The sequence below is a fragment of the Chanodichthys erythropterus genome, chromosome 17 (genome assembly GCF_024489055.1).
Source record: "Chanodichthys erythropterus isolate Z2021 chromosome 17, ASM2448905v1, whole genome shotgun sequence".
NCBI lineage: Eukaryota > Metazoa > Chordata > Actinopteri > Cypriniformes > Xenocyprididae > Chanodichthys > Chanodichthys erythropterus.
The window spans coordinates 14,197,030-14,224,082 of NC_090237.1; the positions used below are offsets into that span (position 1 = coordinate 14,197,030).

At 34.9% G+C, this 27,053-nt stretch overlaps 1 protein-coding gene across 2 annotated transcripts in view; it reads left to right on the plus strand.

Annotated features, from left to right (window-relative positions):
- Positions 1 to 665: 665 nt before the first annotated feature.
- Positions 666 to 27,053, plus strand: part of alcamb (activated leukocyte cell adhesion molecule b) — a 28,109-nt gene continuing 1,721 nt past the window's right edge. The window contains exons 1-15 of one of the 2 annotated variants that reach the window (XM_067364988.1): positions 666 to 865; positions 14,551 to 14,657; positions 15,362 to 15,566; positions 15,688 to 15,752; positions 16,039 to 16,126; positions 16,986 to 17,159; positions 17,707 to 17,831; positions 18,363 to 18,495; positions 18,604 to 18,716; positions 18,850 to 18,976; positions 19,098 to 19,216; positions 23,343 to 23,475; positions 25,711 to 25,740; positions 26,061 to 26,175; positions 26,312 to 26,425. In XM_067364988.1, coding sequence (XP_067221089.1) covers positions 811 to 865; positions 14,551 to 14,657; positions 15,362 to 15,566; positions 15,688 to 15,752; positions 16,039 to 16,126; positions 16,986 to 17,159; positions 17,707 to 17,831; positions 18,363 to 18,495; positions 18,604 to 18,716; positions 18,850 to 18,976; positions 19,098 to 19,216; positions 23,343 to 23,475; positions 25,711 to 25,740; positions 26,061 to 26,175; positions 26,312 to 26,405 — 1,683 coding nt within the window. In that variant the 5' untranslated portion in view covers positions 666 to 810 and the 3' untranslated portion in view covers positions 26,406 to 26,425. The remainder of the gene's footprint in view (positions 866 to 14,550; positions 14,658 to 15,361; positions 15,567 to 15,687; positions 15,753 to 16,038; positions 16,127 to 16,985; positions 17,160 to 17,706; positions 17,832 to 18,362; positions 18,496 to 18,603; positions 18,717 to 18,849; positions 18,977 to 19,097; positions 19,217 to 23,342; positions 23,476 to 25,710; positions 25,741 to 26,060; positions 26,176 to 26,311; positions 26,426 to 27,053) is intronic. The other variant, XM_067364989.1, reaches the window with a different exon arrangement.

The following is a 27,053-nucleotide window of genomic DNA, read 5'->3' on the forward strand; positions in this document are numbered from 1 at the left end:
ATGTTCTATTTTTATTCTTCCTCTTTATGTAAAGCACTTTGAATTGCCATTGTGTATGAAATGTGCTATACAAATAAAATTGCCTTGCCTTGCTTGGTGCCTTGCCACCAACAATACCTACTGGTTGTTTTGATGAATAAATCTTATAGCATGCTCAGGTATTGCTTTATATCCCTAAACTAGTGGTCTATTTCTAACTCTAAGCCTCTCATCATTCAAAACAATATTCAAATATTTTCATTGGTTTTAAAAATTGCTGGGGGTGGGGAAAAATGGCAGTATTTGGAAGGCAAATCATGTTTCAGGCCTACATTTATTGTGGTTTTAGTTCAATTAAATAATTGTAATTGTAAAAGTAATTTTGCGGCCCTTGGAGATTTATTGAGAATAATTTCTTAACTTTCTGAGGGAGTATTAAGCATTCCCATAAGCAAAGATACAAAAATAAATAGTGCATTTAATATGAATCAATGTCTTCCAGCATAACCTGTTTATACAGCCAAATCAAATATTACGAAAACAATTCTATAGTAAAGTAGAACTGCAGAAAATCTCAGGACAAGATAAGAGATGTGTCATAAAGTGTTTTCTAGTAGGTTAAATTAGTTTATGTACACAGAGCAGGGGAGGAGCTTCAGGAGAGACCTATAACCGACAGTCACAGCTTCAACAGATGAGACACGTGGGGAACAACTCAAAGTTTGAATTTTACTGACGCACGCTGCCTATATTGTAGTTTCCAGAACATTATCCAGCAAGGACGCTCGAACTCAAGGATATTATTTCTCAAGTATCCCAGACTGCCGAAAGATGCACTGGACCGCCTTTTTAACGTGTCTGCTCACCGTATCCCTGATGAATCAAGGTAATACAGATTAATTTGTCATTTTCCTTATTTAGAACGTCATTTTAGACTGACGTTAACAATGAGATGGACCAATGAAAGAACAGAGCAGTGTTACTTTTTAAGATTTCTTGTAAAAACTTATTAGAATGAACGCACGTTCTGAAATAAATCTTTCTAAAGAGGAAACGCGCGCGCCACAGTTTCACTTGGAATTCTGTCCAAAGCTTTTGCTTTTAATGGAATTATTTTTGCTGCCTTCATCAGCAACAGAATAACGATGAACTATGGTATTCAATCTCAGTATAAAAGTAACATTTATTTCGATAAACGCTCTTTGTCCCCGCCCCCACCTTTTACTACCTTTTTCTTGCACCTGTTTCTCTTGTTAAAAAAAAAAAAAAAAAAAAAAAACTGTTGGATATTAGGCTGTACAAGTTAAACCTTTACTCATAGGTAGTTAAAATCAATTAATAATTTATTTGAGCCTATATCACAGTTCCTCTGTTTGTTTCTATTTCGCCTGTCTCAAATAATAAAATGCAGGGGCGCTGGTTTTCATAGCATTAGTTGTCTTGAGTGCATCAGTAGCATATTCAGGTAATGAAATAAAGGACACAAAAGACTGGCTCGTAAACATCTGTTATTGTAAAGCACTGTCAATGCAACTTTACAGAGACACATTCGCCTTTTGGGCTGGAAAACCAAAAGCATAATGATAGTGTGTCATGTGCTTAAAGATTGTTGATTTGGAAGACAAACTTAAACGTGTCGTGAGTTGTGACGGTTTTGTCCTTTAGTTGTGAGAGGAAAAAGTGAAATTCTTTAATTCATTGCTGGATATTTTGGATTTTACTCATTAAAAGCACAAAAATAGCTACTTGGGGTCGGGGAAACATTTTTATTGTTAAACATTTACTTCATGTTCAATGAAACTAGGTTTCTACCCAAAGGCAAATTAGACAAAATTTGGTCATGTGTCTGTTTGAGTCATTCTTAGTTAGCAAATTGTTGTTTCATTTACACCCGTGACTGTTTGTCTACTAGATTGGCCAAACTGAGTTTACAACTAGTTTAGTGCAGCATCTGTTTTTTGTTCTCTCTCCACCCCTCCCCCACAACCCCCCTCAAAACACACCATCTGCAATGTCACACCCTGTATTTCTAGTTTAGCTGGTGGGTTTCTGTCAGTTTGCTGCAAAAATTACACCTTTTTGTCTAAGTCTGCTCTTCAGTGGTAAACTTTGCTTTCAAGACATACATTTCTATAAATTCTGAACTGAGTTCTCAGAGTTCAGACTTATTTGTGGTGAGAAATCATCTCCTGGCAACTTTGCTTCTTTTATTGATTAGCTTTTGCACTGCAGAACTAATTAGTTTTTTCTCATCTTCTATGGACATAACGTTGACTGGAAGTTTTATTCTAATTCTGATTTCAGATTTAGTCAGAAACCTTGGTTTTAATAATCCTAATTGGTTGAGTACATTTAGACTGAATATATATTTTATTTTTTACATCCTTTTTCAAGGTGAATCACCCACTTAATTACATGTCTGACCTACTGCAAAATCCATTTTATAGTCCCATTATAAAAGAAAGCAAATATAGCGCAACAAAAGGCAGTTTGCTTAGATTAGATGCAATTCACAGGGCTTGTCCATTCATGCTATTATTAATATGCTTCCCGCAGTGAAAGTACTACTGTGGAAATACTATTGTCATCCTCTAGCTTGTACTCCTGTCTTCTTTACCGCAGAAGTACCTCTTTTTCACAATGGCCTTCATAGGAACCAGTTTATCTGTCATCAGGCAAGACAAGAGAGCAATTGTCCAGTCAAAAGAGAGGAGACACATTGTTTTACAACAGGATAGGCATGTGTGTGCTTAACAGTGGCACTCTTGACTTGCAGAAATGCGTCCATTGAGATGCATGAAGTCCCCCATGGTTCTCCGTAACCTCCAGTGCACTTTCTTGGATCCACCCTGAATTTCGGGACAAAAAGTCAGGTTGTTTCACTCTTGTTATTCGGCTTCTCAAAGCCCTCTTCGAACCCCTGCTGACTTTATTGTTTGGCAGGTTTTTTTAACTAATGCGTGTACGATTGTGACATCTCCCACAGACTCTTCTCTATTTGTAATTAAATTCAACTGTATACTCCCCACCGAGAAGCCGTTATCTCACTCATCTCCTTTACATGCACTTACCATATGAATTACTGCAGCGCATACTTCTGTTCTCTTCATGCATTTCAAAAGCACCACTAAGACCGAAGTATGAAATTGTATGTATTGCAAGAGGTGTGCGTTAACCCCATTGAGGTTGACGTGAATCCATTTGGTTTGCAAATACTCGTGTCTGTTTCTTTAACCTGAATCATTCTTTGAGTCCAGGTAATTTTGTTAGATGACTTCTTGCTTTTGCTTTTTCTGCAGTGTTTTCATAGTAGCAGCTGAGAGGAAGCATCTGCACTGTATATGTTCAATTGAAAGCTCTTAATCCTGCACTGTTAGCGCTGGGATTCAGGAAATGAAACCAGCCATTACAATAAAGCCGCCTACCCCTCCTTTCCCGCCTTCTCTCCCTCTCTCTCCCCCTCTCTCTTTCTTTATCTCGGGTAAGGTGAAGCTAGAGGCAGAATTCTAAATCATTTTTACTCCTACCCCTTCACTTCTGCTTGTTTCTTCGTGTGTCACATTTCCTTCTACAGAACCGCCTTTAGGCATAACCTGAGAGATTTTTCGAGTTGTTTTGAAATGTTTACTGTGCTTTGCATATTGCCGAAGTGCTGTCACCATCTCAGTGGTTTCAGCCACGTGTTCCACGTTGCATTTCTCACCAGTCAGGTAGCATTTTTTTATTAGTATTAGACAGTAAACCATATTAAAAATGAAAGCAACTAGCTGTGCTTGTAAATCTGTAAAGGTGTGATCACGTTTACCATTTCCCCCCCCATGCAATTAGGAATTTTGCATGAGGGCGAATGGTTTTCCCTCATAGATTTTGCAAGTGGTTAAAGTGTCTCATGGATTTGTCGTGTTGACCAACAGCAATCTGCTTGCTTTGAAAGTGACTTCTGTTTGAGCTGTGTCTCATACATTGCTACACTAGTGACAATGGACCTTGTTTTCTTATGAAAGTTCACCAAAATTTTGCTAATGTAACTCCACCTTAAAATATCACTCAACCTCTTCTTTGTTTCTTTGAAAAGTATTGGTCAGATCAAGTTGTGGTGCAATTCAGAGCCGTTTCAAAGAACTAGAAATGGGTGCTAATGTTGAGCAGCAGTAGAATGGTAAACCATGATCAGTTAGTCATGTCATAGATATGTGTCGTGGTAAGCCAAAGTGTGGGTCTTATTTTAGCTTCCTGGCTGAATGGTCTTGATGGTCTTCAAAAACAAGCATCGTCTCAGCTTATATATATCAGCATGTTGTTGCAATGCAGACAAAGTGGTCTGCACTTGTGGTGTTAGTTTCTTTCTCGTTTCTGTTTCTTTTTTCCAAGAGCAATGATCACCTGCCCTTAGCATTTATGGCCCTTCTCATCTGTGCGATTGGCCCGTTTCTTATCAAGGTGGCAATTTGAATATGTTTTGACACAGGAAGCCACCTGAAAATGAAAAACTCAATTACTCGCCTTCATGTCTTTCCAAACCCGTAAGACTTTTGTTTATCTTAACAAATGAAGATATTTTAAATTAAGTCAGAGAGATTTCTATACTTCCATTGACGGTCCACCACACAATTACCACCTTCTTCCAAATTTTCTGAAGAGACACAATCGCTTTATATGATAAACAGATTGGATTTAGGCTTTTATTCACATACAAACATGGGTGAGTAATTTCTCTTTTGGGTGAACTAACTCTTTACAGTTTAAAGGTGCCCTCGAATGAAAAAATTATCTTGGCATAGTCCAATAACAAGAGTTCAGTACATGGAAATGACATACAGTGAGTCTCAAACTCCATTGTTTCTTCCTTCTTATATAAATCTCATTTGTTTAAAAGCCCTCCGAAGAACAGGCGAATCTCAACATAACACCGACTGTTACGTAACAGTCGGGTTGTACGCCCCCAATATTTGCATATGCCAGCTCATGTTCAAAGCATTAGACAAGGGCAGCCAGTAACGTCTGGATCTGCACAGGTGAATCAACAGACTAGGTAAGCAAGCAAGGACAATAGTGAAAAATGGCAGATGGAGCAATAATAACTGACATGATCCATGATATCATGATATTTTTAGTGATATTTTGTAAATTGTCTTTCTAAATGTTTCGTTAGCATGTTGCTAATGTACTGTTAAATGTGGTTAAAGTTACCATCGTTTCTTACTGTATTCACAGAGACAAAAGCCGTCGCTATTTTCATTTTTAAACACTTGCAGTCTGTATAATTCATAAACACAACTTCATTCTTTATAAATCTCTCAAACAGTGTAGCATTAGCCGTTAGCCACGGATCAGAGCCTTAAATTCATTCAGAATCAAATGTAAACAATATAACAGTATACAATACTCACATAATCTGCCGCATCCATGACGAACACTTTGTAAAGATCCATTTGAGGGTTATATTAGCTGTGTAAACTTTGTTTATGCACTGTTCAAGGCAAGCGCGAGCTCCGTGGGCGTGGAGCACGAGAATTAAAGGGCCAGTAGCCCTGAATCTGCTCATTTATAATGATGCCCCAAAATAGGCAGTAAAAAAAAATAAAAAATCTATGGGGTATTTTGAGCTGAAACTACACAGACACATTCTGGGGACACTTTAGACTTATATCACAACTTTTTTTTAAAAGTTCTAGGGCACCTTTAAAACAGTGTTTTAGATTGCCACCAAAGCTGCTTTAAAGTCAACATACTTATCTTCTCTTCAAATTTGTGATCTTATTGTGAACGTCACTGGTCCATGTTATTCCAAAGAATGTTTGTCTTTTCTGATCTTTAAACAAAATGTAATTTGCTCTTCCACTGAAACAACTTGATATTTCTGCTGATGTCACAGATGGGGACTGTTTGAAATATTCATCAGATTATATGCAGCAGATTTTGATTCTTGAATCTGAGCAGAGTTCGATTCCATCAGATTACGGAAGTAAAGCTGGTTGCAAAAAGCAATTATCTTTGAATTTAAAAACAAACATATTTCAGTTCAAAAGTCAGCCATTTAATGACCCGCTATAATGCGGTGCGGGTTAGCACATAGGCTATTGATAGTGAAAAGGCAGATGCTTCGATTGTGTTTCTTTGGAAATGTTTCTTTTTCTCAGCACTTCTGGCCTCTTTCCAATAATCCTTTGACATTATAACTTTGAAGCTTTTTTCCTTCGGAAAAGAATAAACTTTTCTTTAGTTTTCTTTCATTTTAGGAACTTTGATGTTGTCTGCTTTTGTGCTGGCATGCCTGCACAAGTAGTGAACAACAGCCGCACCTGTCCCAGATGTCTGTGCTCTGTCAATATGAAAGCTGTGCTTGGTGGCCTTCCAAAATGGCACATATTTCTAGTGTTCTCAACAAGCACAATTATGTAGTGGTGTCAAGAGCATTGGAGTTTACATTCACTCTATAAAAATGTGTTGCATTCAGTAGCAAGGTATTATAATGAGGTGCCTCATGCTTGTGACGGATACCTTTTAAACTGATTGGAATTGAATTTATTCCATGTACTTTTAAGAGGTGGGAATGGATTGAAATGTCTTCTACAATGTGAGACTTTTTGGATTTATACGCTTGAAGGGATAGTTCACCATCAAGTTGTTCCAAATCTGTATACGTTTTTTTTTTTTCTTCTGTTAAACGCAAAAGAAGAATGTTGGGAACCAGGCAGTTGATGCTAGCCATTGACTTCCATAGTACATTTTTTTTCCTACTATGGAAGTTGTTCAAGAGAAGAGAGAAACTCATACAAGTTTGGAACAACTTGAGGGTGAGTAAGTGATGACATTATTATTTTTGGGTGAACTATCCCTTTAAGGGTACAAAGTTTCCTAGAGTAAATGAGGGAAATAATTTTTTTTTTTGTATTAATTACTGGAATTTGTATAGGAGTTGGTTGGTTATACCTATTCAGACTTGTTAACCATTTATGGCTTCCACTTCATGGATATGGATGTTAAAGCTAGAGCGAGTGAGCAGCCATGTAAAGTTGCTGCTACTAACAAAAAAAGTTGCTACGACTTTAAAATAAGTCTCATTTGAGGTCGATGGATGATAGATTTCCTGCCCGACATACTATAATTACCACAAGGACCCACTGTTATGATCTACGATCTGTCCCTCACGGACTGCGTGACTTCGCCACATGTTTTTTTTTCTCTGCGACTGACTGATTAAATTTTGGAGGATCATGATCACCTGGTAGGATCATGTCTTCTCTAATATATGTAGAGAGAAACGGTCTCTGCTCTGGTAGTTCATCAACAAATACCAATACTCCAGCCGAATTATGGTTTAAAATGCTTTTATGAAGTTCCTTCAAAGTCTGCAGTGTATAAACTTCATTTAAGCTGTTTTCTAGGAAGCTTTATGGAAGCAGATGTAGACCCTTAAGCTACAGGGATAATGAAGGAGGAGACAGTTAAGGACCTTTTGTGACCTTTTTTACAAACCTGGCCAGTCCCTGAACTACACAGGAATGTGAAAAAAGATTTGCCTTGTTGTGTCAAAGCATCATAGTGGAGGAAAAAAAGAGAAAACCTGCTCATTAGTAGTGACATACTATCATGTCAGAGAGTTTTAAACCTAACATAATTCATGAGTTAATCACTCAGACAGAAAAGGCCTTGAGCTAGCACTCCCCAAGTTCCGCTGTCTATTTTTTTTGTTGTTTCACTCCCTGCAGAGAGGAGTTCACAGTTGCACAGCACACACCTACCAGCCATCCTTTCTGAAATCAATATTTGCTCTGGTTTTGTTTACACAGATATAAAGGTGGTCTATATATGGGGCTGAATTGTTATGGGCCCTCTCACAACTTGGGAGGCGGCCCTTTTAGAGCCCAGAGAAAGAGCTTATTTAACTCTCAATACAAGCTCGCTGACCTCTGTGTTTTGGCACCAGATTTGATTGGTATCTCAGTGGCTGCAAGCAAACGCTGATGTTATGAACACAAGAGGCCCTGCAGGATCTCATGGAATGCAAATGCCCGGAGCCTCGAGGCATCTGGGAGCAGGGAGACTGGTTTTGGAAGAGATAAAGGTGCTCTCTCCGTCTATGCAAAAATACGAGACACCTCACTGTCTTTTGAAATGCTTTGAGATATGTTCAACAGAACACCTTTGATGTTAGGAGTGTTGTTAATCAAAGACCACGCGAAAACTTCTGAGTCTAGTTGCTTGAACATAAATTTGTGACGATTTGAAGTCAAGGCTGTCTGCCTCAATGTGCTCATTAGTTTTACATTTTAAAGTGTCTGTTAATTTTATACTGCGCATCATGCATGTCTATGTACGTTCATGCTTTGGTTAACTGATAACCTGGATGAACTTAGCGACTTGCTGCAACAGTTCTGACCTTGAATTCTCAAATATTACCAGGTTCTCATAATTTACATGATGCAGTCGGGTCAGTGACATGACGCTCTTATTTATGCTATCTAATAATTTATTTAAAAAATGCATTAAAACGCAATTCACATCTCGTCTGTGAAAAGCACGATTAATAGGGATGTCCCGATCACGTTTTTTTGCCCTTGAGTCCGAGTCATTTGATTTTGAGTATCTACTGATACCGAGTCCCGATCCGATACTTCTATAATACATGAAAAAGAATAAAGAATAGCGAAAAAACAGATCCAGGAACAGTGCTTTTCAGGTTTTTCAGGTATCTAACAGTCGTTTTCAGGTACAGAAAATGGATAAAGTAATCAAATATAAAATATCACTGCTTATTATCTTTACTGTATAAAATAAATAAAGATTAATCATTATTGAAGTTACAAAAACGATTCAGTCAAGAGCATTAAGTGATTTCTTTGTTATTTGATTTAACATTAAAAACAGGCAGCAGGAACTGACTGGAATAAGCATGTGCGCGCTTCGGATGAGCGCACAAAATCTTCTCACAGCGCGTGCGAGTTCTTTCGCGTCTTGTTCTTGAAGGTTTAAATCAGCAAGGCTTAAATGAGTTAGTTTAAACACAGATAGCAACGTGTGCTGTTCAGGTCTCACCTGTATCAACACCCGGGTGATGACGGCGTAAATGACTGGACATTACAGCAGACGGCACTTGCAGTTAACAGTTTACAAAGAGTGACTGTTTTGTCCACCCTTTTTGATTATCGTTGTTGTAACATTTTGCGCATCCATCAACTGAAACGTACATTATTTGAACTCTGTCTGTTTTCCACGTTACTATTTCAAACAAACCATACGGTACTGTTAGATTTTTTTTACCGCGAACCGTTGCACCCCTAATACATATATATCCGAGTCCTGATCGCGAGGTAACGTCCGATTCCGATCGAGTCTGAAACCATGTGATCGGGCCCGATTTCCGATCACATGATCAGATCTGGACATCCCTAATGATTAATTTCTAAAAAAAAATTTTAGGGCCATAAAATCTAAATATTTTAATATCATAATCAAGAAATAAACCACATTTTAAAAAAATAAGGTTCTCTTTTCAAGAATTTATTTAACTACTTTGAAATATTTTCCTTTTTTCTAGTGCTTTCAAACGATTAATCACGATTAATCCAGTGCCCAAGGAAGTCGACCGGAAGTTGAAGTCGGCCGGGTGCCGCCATCTTGTAGCAGAACTTCACTTGTGTTAGCATCCCCATTGACTCCCATTCATTTTGGCGTCACTTTGACAGTGAATAACTTTACATCTGAGGCGTTTAAAGACTCCATTTGTCCATTATTTATTTCCAAAGATACACAACAATGTATAAAGGGCTCCATTACCTTCTATGTTACATTATGGCCCCGTAGAAACAGTTTTTGTAAAAATAAGCTAACGATTGCGTCATGAGCACTCGACTCTCTGTCGCACAGTAGCGAAATTACCGTACAGACAGGAGGAGAAGCTCACAGACAATCGGGGAGATTATCTTAATATGGCGTACTGGCGTTACATTTTAAAAAACTATACAAAATAATTAATCAGAATACTTACTCCTGCTCACTCACGCCAAAGAACTCCCCGCTCAAGCTCGCCGTCTCTGCAAGATTAACAATGGCAGTTTGCACGCACAGCTACTAGAAGATTAACATCTGTCAGACAGGTTGCTGACGTCATCAAGCTTAGTTTGAGTCTGCGCATCAGAAACGGAAGTGCTAAAAATCGCTAAAAATGGGCTTCAATTGACTCAATTGAGTTCCAATGGGGTCGCTGTGTCCATTTCTTTTACTGTCTATGGATTAATCGCATCCAAAATTTAGTTTGTTTACATATTTGTGTACACATACATGTAAATATTTCTTAAATACTTTCATGTATACATGTATATTTATATATAATGAATATAAATATAATATTTGTTATTTATATATATATATATATATATGTATATTTATATTTATATGTATATGTGTATATATATATATATGTATATATATATTTATGTATATATATATATATATATATATAGTGTATATGTGTATATATATGTATGTATATATATATGTATGTATATATATATGTATGTATATATATATGTATGTATATATGTATATATATATATATGTGTATATATATATGTATATATATATGTATATATATATGTATATATATATGTATATATATATGTGTATGTGTATGTATGTGTGTGTGTGTGTGTGTGTGTGTGTGTGGATTTATTTATATATATATATATATATACATAATAAATATAGACCGTACCACACATATTATGTAAACAAACTTAATTTTGGATGCAATTAATTGCAATTAATCATTTAACAGCACTATTTTTTTTCTTTTAAAATTAATTTAACAAAACGGTTTTTCAAATATTAATTCCCTCATGACAGTGAGTCATTGTTCGAAGTCTCTTGAAATATCAGATAATTTGACAGTTAGTTCTGATTGTCATGTGGTGCAACTTTTTCATTTTTGAAAAATTATCAATTTATAATTTAGGATATTTTTTTATATAATATATATATATATAAATATATATATATATATATATATATATATATATATATATATATATATATATATATATATATTTATATATATATATATATATTTGTAACACAAATTTTTCTTAAATTGTATTTAAGTTGGTTTAAAAAAAAAAAGTGCACACCAAGACTTTGTTTTTAATAACATTGCACGTTTTAACTAAATTTTAAAGGTTTTTCCGTCACTCTAGAGTGATGGATTTTAAGATTCTGCAGCGGCAGCAGAATGAACATTCTATCATAACCTTGCGCTAGTAAATTGCTTTTGGGGTTAATGGACCTCCACGGAAGCTGCTTGACTGACTGTATTTTGTTAATAGTTCTCTATTTAGTTTAATAGCCGCTCACGAATGGGGGGCTGTCAGTGAATCCTTTGGGTCACTATTAAATCTGCCATGATCTGCTGTCTGACGCAGACATTCTTTAAGTTCCCCGAGGGGCCCTGCAATCAAATACATAATTTAGAACTTAATGGATGCGATTTCTGAGTGCACTTATTACTTATGAGTCCAACCTGCTTGATGAGTTTTGTTTTGAGAGCAATTTCATGCCCATCGTAACCTTAATTTATGGCATTTTCAAGGAAGCCTAATGGCTCTTGCATGTTGGAGTGAGTAAAGGAGAACATTTGGTGTAACAAGACAGACTCCAAATCAATTCCTAGGTTGTCTGTGTCTCCTGGAAATTCACCATGGTGACAGGGCTGTTCTTGGCTACAACGGACACATGATCACTTAACTGACTCATCCTCAGGTTAATGGTTTGCGAACATCCTCTCGGCTTGTGAGAGCTGTTCTGAGCCGATTAACCCATTGTATTCCTTTTAGTACTCCAGCATTCAAAATGTATTAATTGTTGGTTTTATTGCAATAATTAGAAAATTTTCATTGCCCAAATTTAAACATTTATAATTTCCTCAATGTTGTAAACATTGTATTCCAGATTTTCATTGTGGTGTCAGACTTTTAGGAAGTCCAACAAAACAACATTAGGACTTTATTTTAGAGCATTACATTTAGAGTGTAAAGACAGCTGAAAGTCCTATAGTCTCTCTGTATGCTTTCAACGAATAATCTAGCTGCGCGCTACAGGCTCTAGGACATGATGTTTCCTATCAAGAGATTTTCAGCATTATATTAACAGAATATTAACAACAGGTGCATGAAGAAGCTCCTGCAGCAGCACCTGTTCATGAAACAAAGCAGAGGGATGAGGGGGTTGGGAGGGCAGCGTCATTTGTTTACTTCACCTGGTGCTGGTTTTGAAGCTCTTAGGGCAATCTGACACTCAATCCTTTGCTCTTTTAGTTTGTCAGCCGGCATCCGTTTGCTTTAAGCTACTGCTAGATTAATCATCCGGTGTCACCCAAACAACATAGTCATTCTAAAAAACAGACAGCTATTAGATAGAAATTGAATGGGGTAGATCCAGATTGTCCTGTCCAGTTTTTACAAATATATTCTGTAATATACAGCCAGTAGGTCTTAATCACAAAATAAACCCGAGAGGCTTGTCATCAGAGTCTTGTATGATCCTAAAGGGGTTTATTTTTAGCGCTCACTGTACATTCTCACTTACTACACTGCCAGATAAGTAAATATTGTTTTGAGTTGAAAGTAATTTATTTGTGAGTGGAAAAGAGACTTCACAGTGATACTAGAGTAGTCTGGGGCAGTGGTGAAATTTTAGCGGTCATTACACAAAAATATTTAAAGTGGAACTGAAAAGTCACCCTGTCTGTCATCTAAATGCATATTATTTTAATTCAAAATGAAATAACTGGATCTTCTGGACGATGTAGTGACGTACACAGGACTTCTCTATTCATTAGGACGCTTAAACTCCACCCCTGGAGGCTTGCATTTATCTGCCTCCGCTTTTGAGAACAACGCCGCATTTTCCAAGTCCAGACACCAACCAATGCGTAAAACCAAGTCCCCGCCCTACTTTTTTTTTTTTGTTGTTGTTGTTGTTGCTTTCTATCACAGTATGGACGAAGTGATCTGTTGGTGCTTAGGTTTCATTATGACTTTATATACAGAATGGTGCAATTGACCAATCAGAATGAAGTATTCCAAAGAATACTTTGTAATAATGATCCATGTTGCTAACGTGTATATTAACTTCCAGCCCAGATGATACAATGAGGACTAATATAGCAATTATTATTGTTTACATCCTTGCTCTTGTATGTCTTATTAAAAATATGGCCAGGAACTGAATACATTTTAATGATGGGTCCATACATTCAGACAGTGGAAGAAACTTTAATTTTAACTTTAATTTTGATTAATCATAACTAGTATTTCTTTCCTTACAGAGATAACATTTATATATGCTTTTGATGCTGAATGTCCTAAGTTAACACTTGGTCCAGAATTACTGTGTGCCTGAAAATAACAAAAGGAGAAATAAAACTAGACAGGCATCCAGTTTTGCTATGTATGTAAAACCTCATGATTGAGCTATCTAGATTTGCCACTACCTAGTAACAAAGAATTTGGCAACCCGTGTGAGTGTTGAGTAAAAACACTAAAAATTCTATATAGTATTTTAAATTTGGACTGCAGTACCCAATTTCAACTGCTAGCTGTTAATATTAGATACTGCACTTTCAACGTTGGCTGCTAAATCTTTTTGTAACTTTTACAGTATAATATACATAAATATTTTCACATCACAACAGCCACAGATTTCTGCATTTGTAAACCCGAAATGAGTTGTATGGCAGGTTCAGTCAAGTTTTACCTTTCATGATGCATTTCAGTGGAATTTTTTTTCAAAAGTTGTGGTTTTGTGTGTCAATCTTATCTCATGCTACTTTATCAGGCCTTCTGTTGACAGTTATCCATCTTAACTGCTGACGTCCCATTCTCAGAAGTGCAGTTGTGACACACCAACCAGTTTTACTGGCTTCGGTGTTTGTCTAGAAATTGGATTCGGGGCCTTTTTCCCATTTGTATATTTAGTTTGTGGTTAATCTCATGTCAAATTGATGTGAACCAAAGAAAACCCAAAGAGTCTGATTGAAGTAGTCAAAAAAAACTTTGAAAATCATTTTTTCATTTCACAGCTTTTAGCAAAAAAAATTTGAGCATAATTTTTTTTTTCCCCTGAAAGAATCTATTAAAAATCAAGTTTTTGTTTTTACCTGCCCATATTATCATCATTAAAGTTTTTATTTAGTGACTGTTTGTAAGAGAACAGACTTCTCTCTTTCCGCAAAAACATTCTCTTTGCAGGCTAATTTGAATATTCAAAGAGTTTTTTGCAAATCAGCAAGGCAAAATTTAATAGTATTTAAATAATATTAAAATATTGAGGTTTATTGAGATAAAAAGCCACTGCAAACACCCTCTTGAACTGCAATCAAGCATTTATTTGCAAAATACATATAGCTAACATTATGATAATATTATTGTACAAATGTGTATGTGAATATGTTTTACTTAGACTTTGTGCGACTACTCTGAATCCCAAGTTACCTTCATGGGATGTTTTCTCAACACATTGTAATCACTGTCACACATTATTATTATTATTTTTTTTTTAAATTGTGCATTTTAGTGAGTGGCTTGGAAACTGTCACTGGAAAGTATGGAGACACTGTTGAAATCCCATGCAACAATGGACGCATTACGGAAAAGGCTGTCACGTTAGTTAAATGGAAATATGTAAGTTTGAGATTTACTTATTTTTTTTGGTCTTTTTATAGTTGCACTGTGTAATTTCACTGGAACTTAAAAAAAATTAACTGTTTCCAATCAGGTATTCCAAATATTACCCCAAATATATCCCAAATATTCAAACTACCATGTCCATCTCTACTATTGTTTAGAAAAACTTATCCAATTCCTAGCTAAATGACTTATTACAAGAAATCCTACCCCCAAACTAATGATATTGGCTTATTTGTTTTGAAAGCACTACAGAGCCACAGTGTTTACCCAAAAATGAAAACTTTGTCATTAATTACTCACTCTCATATCGCCCAAACTCGTAAGACTTTCGTTCGAGATGTGTGATTTGATGAATGTTTACATGTTAATAAAAGCCTAAATTTAATCTGTTAATCATATAAATTGATCGTGTCACTTCAGAAAATTTGGACTAAACAGATCAATTCATGGATTTCATTTTACAATCTCTTTATGAACATTTAGAAGCGACAAAGTGGTAGTTGTGTAGTTGTCTATGGAGGGACAGACATCTCTCAGAAATCATCAAAAAAGAACGAAAATGTTACGGGTTTAGAGAGACATGAGGGTGATTGATGACAGAATTTGTATTTTTAGGTTAACTAACCCTTTAAACAAGAATGTCAATGTATGAATGGCATAACTGTTGTTATCTCTGTTAAAAATACTTTTTTACATAGAACAATGATGGCAACATTCTGGTGAAACAAATGGATCAGAATGCCAGTATTACAGACGACGAGAACTACAAGAACAGAGTTGGTATCAAAACTGATTTGGGCCTCATCATCAGACAAGTGACCATGGCAGATCAGAAGACCTTCACCTGCATGGTGGTGGGGACTGGAGACATTTTTGAGTACCCTGTTCAACTGGTCATTTACAGTAAGAATCGTACACACTATCACAATAGAACGTTTTCATATTTATAATGATAGAAGTTCTGATAACTAAAATTATTGAATGTATTTATGAACTACACTAACAAAGTTTCCTCTCTTTTCAGAGGTTCCATCTCAACCTCAGATTACAAATCAAACGACTACAATGGCAGTTGGCAAACTAACTAAGGTGTGTGTGTGTATATATGTGTATATATATATAAATGTATATATATATATAAATATGTATATATATATATAAATGTAAATATATATATATATAAAAAATTAGATGCACAACATAGGAACACAGAATGAAATCTTGTTATTTGCAGTGAATACAGCATGAATGTGATTTAAAGACTTGACAAATTCTTATAGTCTGCACCAAATATGCAGTGAGTGTTGCATATAAATAAAAGTCCTCTTTATATTTGCATCAATATTGTTTGGTTTGTTTATTTTTGTCTCATCAGTTAGCGCAGTGTCGTACTGAAGGTGCCAATCCAGCTGCCAACATCACATGGTTCAAGAACAAAACTCCACTTAAGGCTGATGGCGCAGGTAGAGTGAAATATGATGGAAGCTATAGTTGTACCCAAATATTTGCCATCATTAGCCGTGTTTCCATTTAAATTGCCTAGAACAATTTGTCACAGGAACTTTTTCCCCCTTTTCCCCTTTGTGGTCTAAAGTACCATGAAAATTAGTCCTGCGCGTGACTTTCCAGTTCTCGATGGATTTCCTCCTCCGCTTATGAACTCAACCAATCAGCATGTTCAGCACCCAAGTCCCACCCTCCGAATGTTTCTAAACTTTGAAAAAGTACTGCCTTATGAGCAGAGACTTTCTGATGGGGAAATTTTTATGTGGAACTTAGGGCTGGGCGATATATCGCATGCACGAAATTGCGTAGCTTGTCAGTGATCTATAGTTCTGTCTATTAAATGCCGCTCCATTTGAAAGCAGGTGATGGCGATTTAGCGGTAATCAGGGAACCGGCTTTATTGATGAAATGTGCGTGACAATCGCATGCGATATATCGCCCAGCCCTAGCAGAATTTCATTTAGACCCCTTGTTCCTGGGGTCGAAACACACAGAGTACCAAAGAGAACCAAAAGTTCCTAGTTCCTGGAGATAGTTCCTGCGGTGGAAACATGGCTATTTACTCACCATGTTTCAGTGCTGTTTCAATAACGGGTAATGAAGATTTCCAAAAAGATGAGAAAGTAGTACCATAAAAGTATCATGAAAGTGGTTCTCCATTTGTGTTTCATAGAGGAAAGGGTCAAAAAGTATGAGAAAAACACTAAATAGTTAAATTATCAAAGAGTAAATGGTTACTGAATTATTATTCTTACGTGCTATTTCATTACATCTATTTCCCTTTATTAATTTTTTTTTTCCCCTGTTGATTTACAGCCATTAAAATCACTGCAGCTGTGGTTGTTGATAAAGAGACGGGACTGTCCGCTACAACTTCTGACCTTGAGTATACAGCATTGAAGGGAGACATTAATGCCAGTTTCACTTGTCAGGTTCAACACATCCGATCAGCTAACATGGATTCCTCCTCTCTTATGTTCACTGTGAACTGTAAGTATACTGCTTTCTTATTCATTCTTATAGCATTTGGATAATATTATTCCTATTTGTGGCATTTTTGTGAGCTTTTAATCCCAATCCTTTTACTTTCCTCTGTAATTCAGTTTCAGACAATCTCCCTAAAAGCTAATGTATTCAAAACTGAAGTGGTTAATGGTTTAATGTTGAGCATAATTCACAGGATTATTCAGAATAACTCTTTCCATTTGAAGTAGCCACGAAAACGAGGCCTTATCAGAATCAAATGGCTTGTTGAATTTCGTCCAATAAGATATGTAATTTGTCCTTTCGGGAGCAGGGCGTTTAGATGTTGAATGGGGTTTTGTCTTGCCACTGGCTATTATTGTGATGCTACTAGTCCACTGCTAACTCTCAAAAGCATTTCACACCATGAGAGCACTCTCAAAACCTCAACTCTTGAGCTGAAGGACCTCTTCTGGCTCATAAGGAGCTTCTCTGAAGTGCCCTTATCTGATTGGGCTCTGGCAGGGCTTCTCTGTGCTGCCCTCCATGCTTTACACAAATCCTCTCTCTACAGACCCTACTGAGAAGGTCAGTCTCCAAGTGGTGTCCCAGGGTTCTTTTAAGGAAGGGGACAACGTGACCCTCAAATGCATGGCAGACGGAAACCCTCCACCTTCTAGCTACATCTTCTATGTGATGGTAAATCTTCTCAGATTAACTCAATGTGTTCACTTTGTTTGTTCCTTAGCCTCAGTCAGGAAATAAAGGTTGTGTTTCAACTAGGGCTGTCAAACGATTAATCGCATACAAAATAAAAGTTTGAGTTCGCGTAATATATGTGTGAGTACTGTGTGTAATTAATTTGTGTGTATTTATATATACATATTAATGTTACACAACACAATTAATACACACAAAATTAATATATTTAAGAGAAATGTTATTTATGTACAAAATATTTTATATATACATATATATATAAATATAAATTATAAATTATATAAAAATATAAATGAATGAATATGTTTGCGTGTGTGTGTGTGTATATATATATATATATATATATCTCTATATATTTATATATATATATATATATATATATAAAATATACACACATTACTCGCACATAAATTATGCAAACTCAAACTTTTATTTCGTATGCGATTAATCTTTTGACAGCCCTAGTTTCAACTCCAACTGCTGCTAAATTTGGCCTTTCTTTATCTGTAGGGAGAGAAAAAGACAGTGGAGAATTCCAACACATACACCTTAACCAATGTCACCCGGGCAAACACTGGAGAATACAAATGTTCACTGGTGAACAATGAGGATATGGCGGAATCTGTATTCATCACAGTTGAATGTAAGGAAATACTTCGGGATTCTTTCTTTTTTTTCACAATTGATAAATTTTTTGATTGTTTTTCAAAGTCAAAATGTGACTCTAAGCTCTTTGTCTTTTTCCCAAAAGATCTTGATGTGGCTCTTAGCACTGCTGGTCGAATTTCCAAGAGACTTGGCGAGAGCTTTGAGGTGACAGTAGACGTTAAAGCTTCAGGAACACCACAAACATCTTGGAGAAAGGTAGAAAATGAATATCTCTTTATAAAATATTATCATTTAAAAACTAGGGCATGCGTGACAACTCACCCCTGTTAAAAACGAAACCTTATGTTGATTTCTAGTCATTCATGAATACTTAAACTCTCGCTTTTAGGGCAATAAAGATCTGAATAGACTGCTCAAGTTCGACAAGTTGAAGTACTCAGACTCTGGTGTCTATGAGTGTGTTGTTTCCATGGCTAGCATCAAGAAGACACAAACATTTGAATTAATAGTTCAAGGTAAGATTCATATTTAATTTATAAAGTGTGCATTTGCTTTAGCAGTTGACAACATTCCATATGCAGACCATTGTAAATCATAGAAATGCTTCAGAAGAAGATGACACGAGTGTTTTTGCAGGTTCTCCAGTGATCAAGAGCCTGACCAAGGCACGTGATGGAAACACGAACAAGGTCCTGTCTTGTGAGGTTGAAGGCTTTCCAAAACCCACAGTACAGTGGAGTGTCAATGGCACAGAAGTAAGTCTGACACACTTCATTCTTGTTATGAAGATTTTTAAGTCTCATGCCTATATATATTTTTATTTTTTTATTTTAATCAAAAATATAGTATCATTACAATTTTAAGATATTTTAAATGTATTAATCTATTTTAAAATGTAGTTAATTCTTGTGATGGTAAAGCTGAATTTTCAGCATCATTATTACTCCAGTCTTCAGTGTCACATGATCATTCAGAAATCATTCTAATGCTGATTTGCTGAAACATTTCTTATCAACATTGAAAGCCTTTGTGCTGCTTAATATTTTTTGTGGAAACATTGATAAATTTTTATCACGATTATTTGAATCAAACGTTCAAGAGAACAGCATTTATTTTAAATGGAAATCTTTTGTAACATTATAAATATCATTACTGTAACTTTTGATCAATTTAATGCAAAAAAAACAAAACAAAAAAAAAAACGTATTGACCACAAACTTTTGAACGGTAGTATACTTTTGTGCTCTGAACTGTAACTATGGGCATTTTTGACTCTTTAATTTTAAAAATATCAACCTCCATGAATTTTAACCATCACAGTCTGTAATTCATATAAAAATGTACACAAAATTGAATGTGGATGTTAAGATTTTGATCTGGAACATGTTTTTTTTTTTTTTTTTTTATGGTTTTCATCTCTTCTTACAAAATGTCCTTACATTTCTATAAAAATGTAATACAAATTACATAGTTACTTTCAAGATTTGTCCATTTTTGTAAATACAGATATTAAAAAATATTATTTTATAATATTCTTTATGCCATGGAAAATTTTAATGCTAACCTTAGTTACCAATTGTTTTAATACACGCCAAAGATACAATATTTCGCTTTTTATGACAAATATTGTCATTTTAATGTGTAAATCATCTCTACTGAATAGTTAAAATAATTTTTGCAAACAACAGTCTGAATATTAATTCAAATGAATCATTGCTGCGGTAATGACAGCTTGTGTCAGTAAGGACACAATATTAATTACGCATGTTTATAATTTAACCTTAACAATAGGTTACTGTAGTGTAGAGAAAAACAGTAATGGACAAAATCAGAAGGTATTTTGTCAAAGAGGTATTGATTACCTCAGGGGTGACATGTTTTTGGTAGGCAAAACCCGTAAGCGAGTTAGCATTTTAGGACTTCCGGTTCCATCGCCCTAAAGTCTTTTAAAATGTAGTTAATTCTTGTGATGGTAAAGCTGATTGGCAAATGGTATGCAAACACGGTATACAATCAAATATAATAAAGTTTATTTGGGGCACAATGATCAAGCAGCATAATTTTTTAACACAAAGAAAATAAGATTAAGGTTTACATAAACTAACAAAATAATAAACAAATAAATAAAACATTAAATAAATAAACATTATTAACAAAAGATATAAATATCTCAGAGTATAAAATTATTTTCTAACATTTTTCTTAAATATATACATGTATTTGTCTGTATTTATATATAGATAATTGTTATACACAGAACACACATATATTACGTAAACACAAACTTTTATTTGGCAAACAATTAATCGCGATTAATCATTGCAGCCCTAATTTAGGCTTCAAAATGTATAAATGTTGTGTTAACTTGTAAAGATTATATTGACAGACAAAATGTGTAAGTGTCATAACCCTTTGTTAAACACAGAGCTTATTTATTTATTTATTTTCACCATAAGTCTATGGGAAAAATGCATTCGATTGAGGGAACCCGTGCGCCGCTAACTTCCAGGTTTGCCTACAAAAACACATAATCTCTGATGTACTCTATTGCAGGAAAGACTGGGTTAAACTGATTTCCCTTTTCAAAAACGAATACTTTTATGAACTTATATTATAACACCAAATTAATTTGAGGCCTTCAGTTGTTTGTTCTCTGGTTTCTTTTGTTTATCCTCCACTGTCTTTTCTGATTTGTCAGTTTATCTGCTTTTTTTTTTTTTTTTTTTTTTTTTTTAAAAGATCTTTTCCCATAACTATTCATATCTGTCAGGGTCTTTTCTCATTAAGTCACTTTCTGTCATCTTATTAGATAAATTTGCTATCATCCAGAGTTGCAAAAATGGCATGTTTTATATTTTCAGTATAAAACTTGAATTCGTCTTTACCGCAACACCTAAAAATTCTGTGGTATAGACATGAGTTGCAGAAATGACATTTTGCTAATATTGCTGATAGCTGGAAGCTAGCAAGGTAGGTCTGATGCATCAGTTTTGACTTTTAGCACCACATAAACATGTATTCAACAGCAATTTAAATTTATTTTTAAACATTTAAAATCAAAATACACAATTACTAAGCTGAATTGTAAGGACACATAATAAATACTTAAGAAGAAAAGATGATCTTTATTAGTTTTCTGGATCTTGTGAGTGACCTAATGGAGGTGGCCCAATCTGTCAGGTCAAACATGTTCACATGCTAATTTCTGTTTCCATAGAAACTAGATTTGTTTGGCTTCATAATATTAAGTCTTTTTTCAGTGTTGCGGTAAGGACTCAAAAGTGTGGTGTGTTTAGATGAAAAAAATCATATAAATGATGAGTAAACAAAAAAGAACTTTTAAGATGGTGTAAAGTAACACTTATCTGAAACTAATTAAGTTGAAATAGCGTCATATTGTAAAAGAATTAGCTAATTTTATGCATCTCCGCATTAACCACAGGTGGGACATGAGCAAAAATGGTGTTTGGACCTATACGTGCTTCATAAATCATTAATGAATAATATGGTTTGATGAAAAATTAAGTCAAGGTGTGTAATGACATTGTGTTTATATTTATGAAGCTTTAGATGACAAATTTTGAACATAAACCTTAAATTTCACTTCTGGGACTTAAGTACCCGTAGTTGCAGAACCACCCATTTATAGACTTCAAGAAATGTGCTCTGGTCAAGCTAGTTCAAGGTTTTTAAATGATAAATTGTATCATTGATTTCTGTAGTTTTACTGAACAGAATTAAATGTTTTAGAATTAGACAAACCAAAAAATACCACAAAACATCAGAAAATTCATCAAATCCTTCTAACGCTAATACCTAATGACTTCCTGGAGGAGGAGGAGGAGGAGGATGATGTCATTAGGGATTTTAACAAAAATTAAATTGAGGACATAGGAAAATTCTTATCAATAAAAATAATATCACCTTAAAAATTAAAACGCCTGGAATATTTCTTAATAAATGTTCATGAAAAAACAGGCCATATGCCAGGTGTTCATGTTTTTCAGTGCATATCACTGGGGGACAAGGCAAAATGGCATAATCTTTCGAAGCAAGGAGTGAAATTATATTTGTTCAGTGTGAATTGTGATGCTGTGATAGAAGAAAACTAATATGATTTTCATCTGTAATATTTTTAAATATGTTTTTATATATCAAAAGTACTGCGTAACGGCCTTCTTAGTCTCAACCTATTACTACAGTTATCAAAGGACTTTCTTTGGCTTAATAAGTATCTTTTTTTTTTTTTTATTAAAACCTGAAACTGAGCCTTCCTTAAAGCTTTTGTTATGACATTTCTGAGCTCTTTTAGAATTCATCTTCCAGGGTTCATTGCTGCTTTTTAACAAAAAACTGAAAAGAGTTAAACATCTTATTTTGAACAAGCTAGCAGCACAATCTTTGAACTGATAAAGATGACAATGGGACAGAATGTATTTTGTTAAACAAAGCAGTCCTAGTACCCATATAAGTAAGCACTAGGATAAGGTCACTGTTCAAACACACCACACAACTAGTGTGCCTGAGAGGGTGTTTACTGAGGAAGCAATTAAAAATGAGGCTTTTACATACTTCCTGTATTATGTGGTTTTGTATTGGTACAAATTGAGCTGTCAGTGCAACTCGTCAGATGTGCATTACCTCATTGTCTGCGTACTGTCTTCTTTCTCTTTGTCTAAGTGGTCTAAGTACATGGCATGCCTCCTTAAAATTGAAACTGCTAGTGCACAGCGCAATAGTGCTCTCTAGTGGTGACCATAATCCTTTACAATAGAGCTTGTACTTCCCATATCGTACATCACTTAACTTTATAATAGCGGTGCATACCGTGCTAATGTTTGTCTTATGTCATTTACTGGATGTTATGTGCTGTAATTGCAGGTTGATGAGACTGCTTATGTGGATGGCAAAGTCACATACAAAATCACTATCGTTCCAAAGGTCAATCTAACTGTGTCCTGCACGGCCTCTAATGCCTTGGGCTCTGTAAATAAGAGCATTGATGTGTCACCACGTAAGTGTACGCTCTTTTTCCATGCTTATCTTGACTTCCAAACCCTCATGCATCACAGATTTTTTTCCTGTAAGTTTATTGACATTGTTTAATGGTTAACAAAACCATTAAAGGGTTAGTTCACCCAAAAATGAAAAATTCTGTCATTGATTACTTACCCTCATGCCGTTCCACACCCGTAAGGCCTTCGTTCATCTTCAGAACACAAATTAAGATATTTTAGTTGAAATCCGATGGCTCAGTGAGGCCTGCATAGGGAGCAATGACATTTCCTCTCATATTTAAATCAGTTCATGTGAGTACAGTGGTTTGATATTAATATTATTAAAAGACAAGAATATTTTTGGTGCACCAAAAAAAACAAAATAACTTATATAGTAATAGCTGATTTCAAAACACTGCTTCAGGAAGATTTGAAGCATTCTGATTCTTTGTTGAATCATTGCTGGCTATACAGGCCACTGGATTTCAACAAAAATATCTTAATTTGTGTTCTGAAGATGAACAAAAGGTCTTTTAGTTGTGGAATGACATGAGGGTGAATAATAAATGACATTATTTGGCATTCATTTTTGGGTGAACTAACCCTTTAAGACAACTTTTAAAAGAGAAAAAAATGGTAAAGGGCGGTGTTTGACATCTGAAATGACACTTCTTTATTAAATTCAAATCACATCCAAGATTAAGTTACTGTGTTTTAAACATGATTTTGCATTAAATATAATAATGGTAACACTTTACATTAAGGGTCCGTTTGTTAAATTAACAATGAGCATTTAATTATTTTGTTAAAGTATTTATAATTTAATGCTGGTTAATAAAAATACAACTGTTCATTGATTTGTTCATGTCAGCTCAGATCCATTACCATAACTAAAATTAAAATTCGTATTAGCCAACGTTATTTAGAGTAAGTGTTGAAATGAACATTTAAGATTAATAAATGCTTTAGAATTTTTAATAGTTCATGTTAACTGATTAAATGTTATTGAAAAGTGTTACCATAATAACTATAATAGTGTAGCAAGCACATTTTTGTGTAGCTATTTGTTTGCCTTAAAATGTGTTTGTAGTATAAATGAAATTCTTTTTCACCTTTTTTTTTTTTTTTTTTTTTTTTTTTTTTTAATAAGAGTTTTGTCTAAATGGTTTGGTTGGCATTAAAAACTAAGTGTAGACAATGTAACTAGGGGCGAGGCCAGAAACGTTCAAATGGATGGGCCCAGAGCCGCTCTGGATGGGCCTTTGGGGGTTATGAACTTTTCATACACGCACCCTGTTTTACAGAGAGATGTAAAAGGTGACCAATAGTAATGATTTATGGAAAAATAAATAAATACAAATGCATTACAGCGACAATGTGAAGTAATTTTTAGAGTCTTTTAACTATACACTATAAATGTCTGTACTTACCTTTGCATGTCCTTCTGCCGTATTAGAAGACGATATAAAATGATGGGGCTTTTGGTTAAACACTGGGATAATCTCATAATAATCAATTGTGCACTTTGGGAATTGCATGGTTTTATTGCTTGGTTTCTTGCTGCAGTACATATTTCAATTTATATCCAAATTAGACTTTAAAGTATTAACTGATTTTAATATTTGTTTCACAATTTACAAATGAAACAAATCTTACCATTGCATCTTGGGCGGGACTAACAGAAACTGACGAATCAAACCTTTCATTTTGACAAGGGTGTGAAATGCACCTATAGGGAGAGGGGAAATGAAACCGCCTGCAATTGACCATGGAAAACTGCTTTTAATCATTCTTTTAACTAAATAAATAAAGTTATAGTGTGATAAGATGTTTATTATTAATATTGCGTATTATATTACTTCATACATCTTTTTGAAAAATGACCAACTATTTATTGGGTGGGCCACCCGTAGCTTTACCACTGAAAACATCTTTTATTAAAGCTCCCCTTTCCTCGTCATCCTCTTCTGTTCTGTTTGTCGGGATGCTGGTCTGTGCTCTGACTAACACATGCTTTCACTTGACTGAAAAATCTTTTGGTTAACCTTGGACAAATGGCTATACACACAGCTATAAGCAAATTGATATCTGTATTTACATGTATTGCTGTTTCATTAGGGTTGTTTAGGCAAAACCCAAAAATAACATGGAAATATTGCAAATATTCATCCAGTTTTGTATGCAATGGGCTTTTCATTCCATTAGAATTCAATACGAATGGAAGTTAATATGATTTTTATATCTGATTACAGTTTTTGAGGACCAGACATTTGCCAAACAAGGTAAGACGTTGAGCTGTCATCTACACTCAGGTCTGGCACTGTTTTCGGCTTTGCATTACAGAGGAAGAGCACATATGCTAAAACACAGTGCCTGTGCTCAATTTAATAAGTGCTTTCTATTTGTGCAGTGTAGAAGAATACCTGTCTATTTTTTTAAGAAGGTTAAAACAAAGGTGCTGAGATGCCCAGCATCCTGACAAATATTGTATCAGTGTTTTGGTTACTTTTGTTTAGTTAATGAATGGTTAAGTTATCTGTCTTCCCCTTCTCATTTTGTCTCCCACATATTATTTTGACTGTTTTATCCGTTTCTTGAACAGATCTGAAAAATGACAAGAGTGACCAGACTGTACTGGCTGTTGGCATTGTTTTTGGCCTGATTGTGGCCGTTATTGTGATGGGACTGGCCTACTGGCTGTATATGAAGAAATTCAGGTACTGGAATAACATGCACATCTCAAACAGTAAAGATGTGATCATTCATCACAATTTGCATATTTGCAGTATCTGTGCTTATGTCAATCAGATTGGTTTAAAGTGGTATATTATGTAACTTTTAATCTGAATGTAGGCAAGGATCCTGGAAAACCGGAGAAAAGGAAGACGGATCAGCGGAGGAGAGCAAGAAGCTGGAAGAGAATCAAAGCCAAAAAGCTGACGTGTAATGTCAAAGGAGCCATTCAGGGTGAGAACAGATTTCTGAAACCAACTGAATATATTATATTTTGTGCGTGTACACTGTGCCCTCCAAAAGTTTGGAAACACCCCTGGCAAAGTGTGGTTTTGGACTATATCAGCATAAATCATTATCATTTTTTGGTGCAAATACATTACAGTAACTTGACATTATCATTGAAGACCAGCAATAATAATTTTCATTTTGATTAAATAATAATGGCAATATATACATGTCAAAATCAGACATGCCCCTTTGCCAGCTGTGATGCCTGTTTACTGGTTTAAACTTGGTCCAGGATTGTAAAAGATTTTTGGCTCAGCACACCTTAATAGCTTCAACAATTGATTGCCAATTAAGTTTAGAATACAATGAACCAATTAGAACCCATTTTAGGTCAGATAGCTGCTAATGGTGGATATTTTGATTAATCAAAAATTTTTTTCATTGTATAAACTGTTTATGTAATGTTTTTGTAGTTTGAAAAGGATTTAAAAGGATTCATGCTAATTGTCAAACATCACTTTTCTAGGGCATTTAAAAAAAAAAAAAAGTATATATATATATATATATAATATAATATATATATATATATATATATATATATATATATATATATATATATATATATATAATA